This window comes from Micromys minutus (genome assembly GCF_963924665.1).
Source record: "Micromys minutus genome assembly, chromosome: 6".
NCBI lineage: Eukaryota > Metazoa > Chordata > Mammalia > Rodentia > Muridae > Micromys > Micromys minutus.
This window is the reverse complement of record NC_137975.1, coordinates 43,840,647-43,853,173: the sequence shown is the minus strand read 5'-3', so window position 1 is coordinate 43,853,173 and position 12,527 is coordinate 43,840,647. Positions and strand designations below refer to the sequence as shown.

The following is a 12,527-nucleotide window of genomic DNA, read 5'->3' as shown; positions in this document are numbered from 1 at the left end:
ATGCCAGCTGACATAAAGTTCAGAGTCAGGGCTATTCCGAGCTGGACAGTGTTAGGTAGCACCCAGATGTTTTTCATTTTTGTACTCAACCATCAAAGTATCAGTGATGTTGTCCACAAGACAGGGTAGGTGTTCCAGATGTAGTTTGCAGACACAGCCACACTCAGCAAAGAAACTGCTGTGCTGTTCCTCGTTGTGAATCTCGGCATACTTCGGGAAAAGCCTTCACAAAGCTTCCAGTAGACTTCAGCTGAGGTTCTTTGGCCCAATACGAGTCCCTCATTGACAAATCTTGCTGGTATACTCACTGGTCACTGGTCTGATCCCCCAGAGAAAGTGGTGATAGAAAAGAGGAGAAAGCATTACTGAACACAGAGAGAGTCTGAAGGCAGCATGTATGCACACAGTACAGTGGAATCCCCAGGTAAGGTTCCCTTACCCATGGAAGGGCAGCTGTCAGAGACTGCTTGGGTGAAGGTCATTGGTCAATATTTTTTCTAAGAAACAGCATGTGGTATTCAAGTGCAGACCCCAGCACCATGGGACCATATACACTTGCTGATGGACAGGATCTAAGTAGAGAATCTAAGTAGAAAGTTGCTGGGCCTAGTGTAGGTCCAAGAAACTTCCTCATCTTGCAGAGCTTTTTCCAGGGATCTACTAGTCTCCCCTCATTCAACAGCATTGCTTTCAGATTCTATGGAGTAGCATAGTGGGGAGCTAGGTAGCATTTCAGGACAGTCTGCTTTGGTATTAACGGCTCACCATTCGGGTGATGGAGCATGTGTCACCCCAAAGTTCAATGAGAAAATACGTATAAATCTAACACAGATGCTTTGTAGAAAGAACCTTGAGGGCTGGTTGTTAATGGCTTATTCACATGGCTGGGGCTGGCTTAATATTTCCATCAAAGAGTTGAATTATACTGTATGCTACTCCTACAACAGTATAAGAATGAAAACTCAAAAGTGAATTGATCTTTCCACTTTCTGTAGATAAACACCTGCCTTAGTTTCTTCTCTGTTGCTGTGAAAAATGTGAGGGAGAAAAGGTTTATTCAGGCACCTGACAGGACAGTTACAGTGACAGGAACAGAGAACTGGTCACTGTCACATCTGCAGCCAAGAGCAGAGAGGAGCCAATGAAGTCGTTCCGGGTGGTGCTCAGTCTGCAGATTCAGTCTTACAGGGCCCAGGATCACCCTGCTCAGGGAATGGTATTGTCCACCATCAAACCCGGTCTTCCCACATTAATTAACTTACAACAATCATTCTCAGACATTCTCAGAGGCTAGCCTTAATCTAAACAAACCATCACCAGTGCACCTGGAGGTCTGCTTCCTGGGTGACTTGCAGACGGTATTTACCATTACATTACCTTATTCCAGTAGGCACATTGATATTACCACAAACACTGCATAATTTGGGTTAGGTAGAATTCCTCAGAAACCTGTTAGTTAACAGGGAATCTGAGTGTTATAACTTTATATTGTCTTCATTTCCCTAGAGTGGGTGGGAATGCATGGGAGAGAGACAGGTTCTTGTCTCTGCCTGCTGTCCTGGCCATCTTCTGGTAGATCCACAGCAGACCAGAGATACTTCTGAGGAACCTGCTACATTGCCATGTGGTATCCAAATCTTTCTGATATTATATTCAGAAAAAAATTTCTTTTCTTTCTTCAGGTTTTTGAGATTGCCTATAAGTTTCCAGAGTTAAATGAGGCTAGCACATAATAACCTTCCATGAATACCTGTTTAATGAAATAATAAATAAAATGTATACACAGTATTGAGTCTTCTAAGGTAATTTTGATAATTTAAGGAAAACAAGTTATAGACACTAACCCGTGTTTGCTAACATTAGTTCATTTTAGAAAATGTAGTATTACCAATCTTTTGAAAAATTAACTTATTCCCAGATTAAAGGTTTAAGTGACATGGTAAATAGTTATTTTATCTTGACAATGATATACATGCATATCACATATATGTATATAATATATACCACTAGAGATATGGGGAAAGAAGGACGCAATTTGGAAGGAAGAGATTGGAAAAATTTATGCATTTCAGTGAGACCACACATGCATCGCGAATAGAACGTGTTACTGGACAATGACACTCACTGCATGTGCACTATAGGGCTCTGCTCCAAGAGCTTTCTCTGAAGTGTAACTTTATTATTTTACAGTTGTTATTCTTGGACATTATAGGTAAATCAGCACTGTATTTGTTTATTCTCTGTATAGCATGGTTAAAATAAACATTCCTTTACCTAAATATTAATATTAATATGAAAGTATGTTGAAAAGTTATAAACTTCCCTTTTGAAAGTATTTTAGAATACAATGAAACGGCAGCCTTTTATTTTGTATAAACTATTTTTTAAAATATTTTCAAAGTATTACCAGATGAAAGGAATTTAGCAATCAACATTATCGGTCCACGAGTCATGCTAATGGCGACTCACATAAATAGCACAAAATACTGCCTCATTAGTGTGGTTGGCAAATTTTTGGTACTTTAATTTTCTCTGTTATTGTAAACCATGCATAAAATGCTTGCCTATTGAGAAGCACAGAATTACCAGAGCTTAAACAGCTGACATCTGCTTACTCTCTTAAAAAAAAAAAAAAAAAAAGAATAACAAGCCATCTCAGCCTAATCTACCTCAAATGTGTTCATGTAAATGGAGGTCCATCTATTGACCTGTGTTCTTTTCAGCTCAGGATTGGTCCACATGGTTTATGAAACCAGAAAGGCTGATTTGAAATGCAGATGCGGAGAGAGTGAAGTACACCCTCCCCTTTTTCCTTTGCTCTATCTGTCAGGGTGAAAGATGGCTTGCACAAGGGTCAGTCACCCAGACTCACTTAATTACTTTGCTTGGACCCACAGAACTGTCACAAGCTGTGGTGGATGCGGGAGCCGTTCCTCTTTTAGTACTCAGTATCCAGGAGCCAGAAATTGCTTTGAAAAGGATCGCTGCCTCGGCCCTCAGTGATATCTCAAAGCACTCACCAGAGTTGGCACAGACGGTGGTGGATGTAGGAGCCATTGCTCACTTAGCCCAGATGATCCTCAACCCTGATGAAAAACTGAAGGTATTTACTACCGAGGTCAAGAGACAACAGACAAGCCAGTGGCTCTAACAATCCGAGACAATGCCGATGTGTACAGACTAGTGATATTAAGAAAAACAATTAGCAAACACCATAGAAAGCAGATATGAAAGAATTGTGTCTTGGGTCTTTTAAGGTGGAAATAATGCTTTGGGTGTCACGTGTAAGATGTGATTTAGAAACTGGTGTCCAATGCTAAAGATTCGAGGTAGCATTTGTATTAACAATAATAAAACAAGGGTTGGCTTGCCCCAGAAAACTCAGGTGGGATAGTCCTAGCCTGAAAACAGGGCTGAGAGGTTTTCTAGCTCATCATTAGAATATTTAAATTTCTCATGAAAACTGCCATGTTTGTGACTCCTGTGGCAGCCTTCTAAATTTACCAACTACACAACTACACATGTATACTTTTAAAAATATTGACACTAGCTAAGCAGATGGGGAGTTATTTCAGATGGTACCAACTGCATGCCATAAAGATGTTCATTCTGCTTGCTCTTGTATTACAGATCACACATATCACAAATCAGCAACCTGTGTATGCGTAATTAAGAAGATATTTACCTAAAGGACCTATATTTTAACTCCATGTAAAATATTTTAAAGTACTCAGTGGAGAACTAATAGAAAAAAAAACCATCTAAAAATATTCAGTTTGTGACTAAAATGTGAAAGTCTCAAGGCTCAGAAATCTTAGATTGTGTTCAATATCTGCATAGCTCCTTGTTTTCTGACAAGGCAGTCACAGCTGAGCTGTGAGGTGAACAGTAGCTCTGTAGCATTGCGCTTTAGTTTGTTTTCTTGCCGATCAGCAACAGATTCTCTCGGCTCTGAGTCACATCGCGAAGCACTCTGTGGACCTGGCAGAGATGGTTGTTGAGGCGGAGATTTTCCCGGTCGTCCTTACCTGTCTGAAGGACAAAGATGACTTCGTGAAGAAGAATGCGTGTACTCTGATTAGAGAGATTGCAAAGCATACACCGGAGGTAAAAGCAAAGCAAAACCAAACGAAATGCAGGCAGGCCTCAGTACAAAGTTAAAGCCAGTTTTGTTTTTGTTAATTAAATACCAGTTTGTCTATGAGGTCAGAGCTTGCTCCATTGCTCCTCACCCTCAGCACTGCAGACGTTCTGGATGATGTGACTGTCTACGTGGTAGAGAGGATGCTCACCTGTGTTCCTGGACTCTGCCCACTTGATGGCATTGGTGCCCCTCCCCCACAAGTAGTAACAATAAAACCTGACTCCAAATATTGTCAAATGTTCTCTAGGCTACAAAATCACATCCGCTTGAGATCCACTGTACTGATGACATTTGGGTTTGAAATACATTTCTACTCATTAATTATTGCTAGTTTTTCATTGCTAGCTAGATGGGGAGACTCTATCCGAACCGCTATCATTCTTCTCAGTTATGAGGGTTGGGAACATGGGAATAATATTGCCTCTGAAGTTTGGGCCTGCTATGGCACCCAGATAGCTAGCTGCTCTAATGTGATTTTCTGCTCTGGGTTTTTAAATGGGACAGAACCAAGCCCGTGTTAATTTTGAAATTGTCTCCTTTTCTTGGGTGTACTTTGACCAATCTAGTTTTTATTTCATTACATGTTAAAGTAAATTTCATCCAGCATCTCTAATAGTCAAAATTTTCCAGAACCGAAATGTACCCAGGTAGGAATCACAGTTGGTGTGTGGGTAATTAGATCAATGTCTTTGGACATTGATTCATCCTTAAACTCGGGCACTAGGATAGGCAATTCTGTGGTTAGCTAGGTATGAACTAGTCTTCAGCTTAGTGTCTAAGTGAGGAATTTTGAAATTCATTACAATAGGGATGAAAGTTGTACCTTTTCTTTTTAACCAAAGAATGGACTGTTCCACTATGAATATTTGGGCATTTGAAATGGCAGGTTATTATACCTGAACATTTCTTTAATAAATGCAGTGCCCTCCTGGAGTGGTCTTCACCTTTACCGGGAGGTTAAGTACTAAACTGAGTGTGGCTGAGCCCTGTCTAAAGACCGTCTTGTGCCGTCTGGGGTCTTACTCTTCCAGCTCTCCCAGCTGATTGTTAATGCAGGGGGCGTGGCTGCTGTGATCGACTGCATTGGGTCCTGCAAAGGGAACATTCGTCTCCCCGGCATCATGATGCTGGGCTACGTGGCTGCTCATTCTGAGAACCTGGCCATGGCGGTGATCATCTCTAAGGTTGGTGCGTGCTTCGGCTCTCGTCAGTTTCATGGCTGACACCAGGATCGGAAACATAACTGGACACAGTAAAAGAATTGCCTAAAGGTGTTCAGCTATTTACTGCTCATGCCCACCAGAGTTTATTGATATGTTTTGGGGGTGGGATCTTTGACAAAAGGTGTGAACTATAAAATAAATATGCAAAGGTTTCTATACTTAATACTGACCTTTAATTGAGCATTACTATAATCTGCCTTTATATATATATATATATATATATATATATATATATATATATATATATATATATCTTGAAGGACTAATTGTGCATACTTAAAAACACTCCAGTTAAAAACTTCATTTAAATGACTTGCCCGTTTATCACTTTCATGCACCCAGAGGTCTGTGTATCCTTCCGTTGCTGTCATCTTGGGTAAGATGATGCTGGCTCTTTTCAGAAGCAATCAGGCATTCAGAGGGCACAACAAACAGTCATATTTTTGTTGTTTTATGCTCTGGAAATTTAGTCTTTTCTCAGTTTACAGCTTTGTATGAACAGTGTAGCTGTGGCCTGTAGTAGGTGCTCACATAATATGTTGGAATATAGATAGAGGTTCCCTGAAGACCACTTCAAAGACTGTGTGCTCACACTGTGTGTGGCAGGCAGCCCTCTAGGGGGCAGGGTTCTTATCAGCATTGAAAACCTGCTGCTGTTTGTTAAACAGAAAAGGGATTTTCCCCCTTGCTAATCCTCCCAACACAAAGGAGCCCCAGATCCTGGTTTTTACCTATTGCACACGGATGTCCCTGTACTGAGCCCTCTCTGTCCTGTGCCGTTCTTCTCTTGCTACGGAATGACTGGGGCTCACTAGGGATGTGCCTGGGGTTTCGGTCCTTACTTCCCTGCAGATCCTTTGGAACTGGCCAGGGCACTCTCCCTTCCTCAGTGAGGGCTGCTGCCTGTCTCTGCCACTGGCTTGCCTTCAGTCCCTTGAGCACTGAGGTGGAAGCAGAGATCTGAAAGCAAGCCACACAGCAGTGAGAGGCCTTTCCTCCTTGTCCTGTGAGGGGCGTCAGGGACCAGTTGATAATGTCTACTATTTATGGCTCTGTTGCCTCTAAGCACATTTATGTTCTTGGTCTCATCTGTGTATTCACAGTTGGGGCCAGTAATGTGGAGCTTGAATGAAGTACAAGGACTGCTTGCTGGTCCTCCCCTCGGTCCCTGCTTCCTCCATCTCATGTCCTAAAAGCACAGGCTCCTTATCAAGTCATTTCAACAAGAAAGGGAGGAAGGAAGGAAGGAAGGAAGGAGGAAGGGAGGGAGAGAGGGAAGAAAAGAAAAGAAAGAAAAAACAAATTAAGAGGCTATGGGGAAGGCATATGTTTTGACCTTTGCCACAGCAGCATTGACTTGTGAAACCACATTTGAAATAATTAGTATTGTCTCAAATTAGTTATAAAATTGTACCTTATACAGAATCTGGAATTAAAAATTGATATGTTTATTTTATTTTTAGAATTTATTTTTTATTTTATGTTCATTGATGTTTTGCCTACATGTATGTCTGTGTGAGGGCATTGTATTTACAGACAGCTGTGAGCTACTGAATGGGAGCTGGGAATTAAACCCAGGCCCTCTGGAAGAGCAGCCAGTGCTCTTAACCGCTGAGACATCTTTCCAGTCCCCTAATATGTTTGATTTTTCCCTAGATCTATAAACTTATTTTGAGGACTTTTGATAATGTTTTTATTATTTAAACATATCAAAATTAGAGTTTAAAATGCAAAATGTACACACGTGCCACCCACATAACAAAAACAACCTGGTCACATCTGGCCTGTTACAATATGCAGAGCTGTCCTTATAAGACGGACAGAGCCAACAGGAAATGTAGCTGGTGCTTCAGGGAAGATATTAGTGAAGTGTGGTCCATGTAAAAGGTTCTTGGGGGGGGGGTTCTTTTCCATATTCACTTGATTCTTAGTTTGCAGCAGTTACTGTGCTTTCAGATTCACTGTACCTGCGGTATGTGCATCGCTGAGGTTGAACTGAGAGCTGCCATTTAAACAAATGTGTCACCTTTTAAACAAAGGAAAATAAAGGTTTCTGTTTGTCCCATTGGGATCTGATTTTGCCTGGTCTAAGGCATCACTCTTGTTTGTTTAAATGCCCCTCTCTCTGGGGATAGAAGCTAGAGAGACATTCTTATTTAAGTTGGATTGCTACAGGTAATTAAGGTAATTTAGCTCTAGTCGGTCTATTGACTTAAGAAATGGCCACCCTTGTGATGGGAGCATTTATTGAACCATTTAGGGAAAGAGAGAGAGAGAGAGAGAGAGAGAGAGAGAGAGAGAGAGAGAGAGAGAGATCAAGGCTGAAATGATTTCTTGTAATGCCTGAGAGACAGGGAGGACGTTAATCCTGCTGTAGATTTATGGCACTTGCTCTTTTGATCCCCACTGCAGGGTGTACCCCAGTTGTCAGACTGCCTGTCGGAAGAACCAGAAGATCATATTAAGGCTGCGGCTGCCTGGGCTCTAGGGCAGGTTGGGAGACACACTCCAGAACACGCACGCGCTGTCGCTATCACAAACACGTTGCCAGTGCTGCTGACTTTGTACATGACCCCAGAGAGCTCTGAGGACCTGCAGGTGAAAGTACGTGCTTGCCTTCAACAGGGCTTAGTCATTCTTTAAAATATGTAGCTCAATACCATGATTTTCCTGGTGGCCCGTGTTGTTTTTCTCAGTCAAGAAATATGAATCTGTCAGGAGAACGGGGCATCTTATCTCTGAACACTGGTTCCTGAGTCTCCATGGTCAGTGCTGTGTTTTCATGGAAATTTTGTACAGATAAATACAGAATTCTTGAATTTGAGTTTGCTGGAGAACATTCTGTACATTTTCCAGTCAGAAAAACTGAGCGCCAAAGAATTTAAATTGCTTTTCAAAGAGATAACCAGTGAAAGACTCTTCCCGAAGCTATAATTTACTTCTCCTAATTTCAAGAATGTCTGATCTTTTAATTCTGTGTCTTCTTTCTTTTTAAAACATTTAAGATTCATAAAATTAAAACTTTTTGATCCTTGTATCTTTTAAAAGGCAAATTATAAAAAAATACTGGCTGTGAAGGTAATTCATGAAATAGGCATATAAAGTAGGGTGGACTATTTAATAATTCTATATTTTCAAGAAGAGAAAATATTTCCTAGAATACATATTAGGAAAATATGGAGTCTTTCAACTGACATGGGAGAAGTTTACAGTGGAAACAGTAATTCAAACTAAGGTAAGCATGCAGCCTGGTGACCTAGTAGCCTGGTGGCCTGGTGGCCTGATGAGTAAAGGTGATGACTGCCCAAGCTAAGCTTCGTCCCCAAGACTCACACGAGGAAGGAGAGAACCAGTCTCAGGCCAAGTTGTCCACTGAGCCCTGTACACTTGTTGCAGGCATAAGTTTGCATCCTCTCATACACACAGAATAAAAGATAAATGTAAATTAAAGCCCAAAACAAAATTAATAGTAAAGTGCATTAAAATTTAATTAAATGACTAGATTAATGAGCCGTGAAACACATGTGCTGGCGTGCAGCTTTGGATGACAAGGTAGAATGTTCCCTTTTGTAAGTTTTATCAGTGAGTTTATCTGGTTATGTTTACATGCTAGTTTTCTGAAAATTGATTGTTCAATTTATAAGACTTTCCAAATCAAAGCAGTGCTTACATAGATTCAGGGCTTCCCTCACATGACTGTCCCAGGGAGGCAACCTCAATAGTAATACCAGACAGGAGATCAGCATTGGGCCCTCCCAGGTCTTCTCCAGTTAAGCTGGCGTCTGATTCTTCCACTTCCTGGTGAGAAATTTCCAGACCCATTTGCAGTTCTGATTTGTCCAGATACAGCCAGCTAATAAATAATGTAATCAACAGTAATTACAGCTCCAGAAACGCTGGCAATGTGGCCCTTAGGCAGCATTAGAAATTCTTACTTCCAAGTGCTGCAGGGATTAACCGAGGGTTTGGACATACTAGGCATTTAAGCCCTCAGTCACCAAGCCTTGTCCACATAATTTTTCAAAATGAACCACTGTGACATTATATTGTACAACTATCCATGGGAAAAGTTTATTGAAAATGTTACTTTTAAAAGTAAGATAACTGTTATTCTGTTTAATTCATCATAGGTGGTTTTGTTAGGCTAACTAATAGAAATGAAGGGTTTTTTTTTTTTTTTGATACAGTATTTACTTTCAGAAAGTGCACAGGGCATTAAATGTAAAGAGCAAGCCTTTAATAATTTCCCAGGCAACAAAACCTTCCCAGATGTTGGACTTCATCTTAATCACTTCTCCCTGTAGGATGGTCTCTTTTTTGTTCTTCTCCAGGGTCTCCTGGAGTGCCCAGTGAAGTCTGTCAAGCTTCTGTGATTTAACACTAGCACACTAGAAAATGTGTATCCAAAGCATTAGGAACTGTCTAGCAGCATTTATCATTTGATACTCTGTGGCAGCTTTTAAAGAATAAAGCTATCTCAAGGTTCATTTTGTGTCAGAAGCATGTTAGCTTCTGCAAGCATTGACTAATTGGGTCTAATCAGGGAGAGCCAATGAACAGCCTCTTGGAATTACTCCTGTGTGGTCAATGTTTGCTGCCCTTGTGCTGTTCTAATGCCTTAATAAAGAGTGAAAAGTTATCTGACTACATCATCCAATATATTTTCTTTAGAGCATCTTGCTGATGCTTTAGCTTATGTTGGCTGTGAGTCCTTAGGACATTGTCCAGGTCATTAACTCCACATAGGTCCAATGTTCTCATACTTTTCAGTGTAGTTTAGTAACTTTATTGAGATGTAACTTACATGTCTTACTCACTTAAAGTATAAGACCCAGTGTGTTTTAGTATACTTACAGAATTTTGAAGTCATCACTACAAACTGATTTTAAGTTTTCCCGTCTAACATCTCGTCAGTTGTCCCTCTACTTCTCTTCTGCCTCCAGGCAGCTGTTAATTTTCTTTCTGTCTCTACAAGATGATACAAATACTCATGACATTTTGTGTCTGGTCTGAAGGAGTTTTGTTAGTTTGTTGTCTAATGTCCTGCCTGCATGTGATCGGTGTAGTATGTGTTCCTGGTGCCCATGGGTCAGGAAGAGGGCATCAGATACCATAGAACTGGAATTACAACTGTTGCGAGCCACCTTGTGGGTGCTGGGAATCAAACCTGGGTCCTCTGGAAGAACAGCCACTATTAACCACTGAACAGTCTTTCCAGCCCCTAACCTGACTTTTAATATTCTTCCATAGTGTGTGTCGGTCTTTTGTTTCACTCTGTTATTGGATAATATTACACTGTTTGTCATTCACTAGTTGATGATAGACACTTGTTTGTTGATGTCAAGGTGATATGTGATTGGACAGTAGAGAGTGTGGCGGGGACAAGGTTTTGGTAAGGCAGGAGAGAAGGAGAAAGTGGGAAATTCAAGAAGAGGCAACATGGAGACAGATGCAGATGTTTCTTTCAACTCATCTCTATATGGATAAAGTTGTTATAAATATTTTATAAGGGATGGAATTGTACAGGATGATCTGACTTATCTAGGTGGGAAAATTATATTATACCAATTGGATCATCTTATTTTGTGTGTTCTTTGATGTGGTGACTTAATTGAGTTCAAAAGAGGGTGTAGCGGCGGGACGCACAAAGCCTGCCACAGAGTTGGGCTCTGTGTGTGCAAGGCTTGGCAACAACACGCCAAGGAAAAGTGAGTGAAAACAACATGCTGGGGCTGTCATGGACCACCCAGATCAAAAGCAGCCAGGATGGGCAGAGCAGATTGCCCGGGTCAAAGGAAGCCGGGGTCTACAAGTACTCGGGGGCAGCATGGAGCCTCTGAGTTAAAGATACCCCGCAGTGCCATGTGGCCTAATGGTGCCGGCTCTAGCACAGGGTAAAAGGTTAACTTTTTATTTACGACAACAGGCACTGAACTCTTTCAACTCTTTATCAATCTGCACATGTTTTCATGTGGACTTATTTTTTCAGTTTTTAAAAATTGATCAGTAGCTTGTGCACATGTATGTATTCGTGCATGTATGTGTGTGCATATGATGTGTGCACATACACGTGTGTGCCATGGCTGTATGCGGAGATCAGAGGCCAACTTTGGAGTTGATTCTCTCCTTCCATCTGAATATCAGACTCAGGCTCTGGGTAGACTTGAACAGCAGGCACATTTACTGTGTCTCTAAGCTGGAGGAGACACACCTGCATTTCTTTTGGGCATATTTTTTGAAGTACATTTGGGGAAACACTGCTAATGTTTTAAGATTTAAGATTTAAGGAACTACTGAACTAGTTTCTTTTACAGCAGATTTTTATACATCCTTGTGAATTTTATTTATTCATTCTATTCTTTTACTCTAGCTACTTTTGATTTTCATTTGCCTAATGGCCAGTAGTGTTGAAAGTTGTTTGTGCATATTCTTTGATCATCTGCCTGTTTTATTATTTAAATTTGAGTTTAAATATCAAACTTAAATTTAAATTGAAAATTGGTTTCGATCTCAAGGCCTTCTACAAGCTAGGCAAGCCCCTGTCACTGAGCTCTATTTTCAACTCTGCCCTGGAATTAATTTGTGTGTTAATTTTCTCAGGTAAGAGATAGGCAGGTAAGCCAAACCTTAATTAACTAATAATTCCCTCATGTATGACAATAGAGTTGATAATTATCACAACATCATTACTACCTAAGAGAATAGTTATAAAATAAGTGTATGTCTTTCAGATTAATGAGAGGAAACATGACAAACTTCTAAGGTCATTAGATTTCTTTTTAGAGCCCTTGATCTGTCACCATCATCGTGGAACGGTCTGAGTTAGAGCAGGGCTGTCTGTGAGCTGTGATTGATATGACCTGAGCCATTACAGCTATTTGGCCTTGTTAGCAATAGCAGTTAAGTTAAATTTCTTGGTCTGCTAAGGTCATCATGGGCCTAAGATGGTTTACAAAGGGACAGTATAATAAGGCGTGTTGGAAATGGGTTTCTCTTCCATTCACACTGCTTGTGGGCTACCTCTGTTCATCCTTTAGTTAACCCATGCAGCAATGGACGCTATGTAAGGCTCCTTAGTCTGGCTCTCTAAAGAAAACCTAAAATCCTATACCACAAATAAGGACAAAAGTTTTGCTGACAACAATAGCCATTGATAAAGT

At 40.7% G+C, this 12,527-nt stretch overlaps 1 protein-coding gene across 2 annotated transcripts in view; it reads left to right on the top strand.

The window, feature by feature from the left end:
• Positions 1-12,527, top strand: part of SPAG6 (sperm associated antigen 6) — a gene marked incomplete at its 3' end in the record, with an annotated part of 64,209 nt that overhangs the window by 36,687 nt on the left and 14,995 nt on the right. Inside the window, exons 5-8 of one of the 2 annotated variants that reach the window (XM_080918422.1) lie at positions 2,898-3,103; positions 3,934-4,107; positions 5,176-5,328; positions 7,780-7,971. In XM_080918422.1, coding sequence (XP_080774548.1) covers positions 2,898-3,103; positions 3,934-4,107; positions 5,176-5,328; positions 7,780-7,971 — 725 coding nt within the window. The remainder of the gene's footprint in view (positions 1-2,897; positions 3,104-3,933; positions 4,108-5,175; positions 5,329-7,779; positions 7,972-12,527) is intronic. The other variant, XM_080918423.1, reaches the window with a different exon arrangement.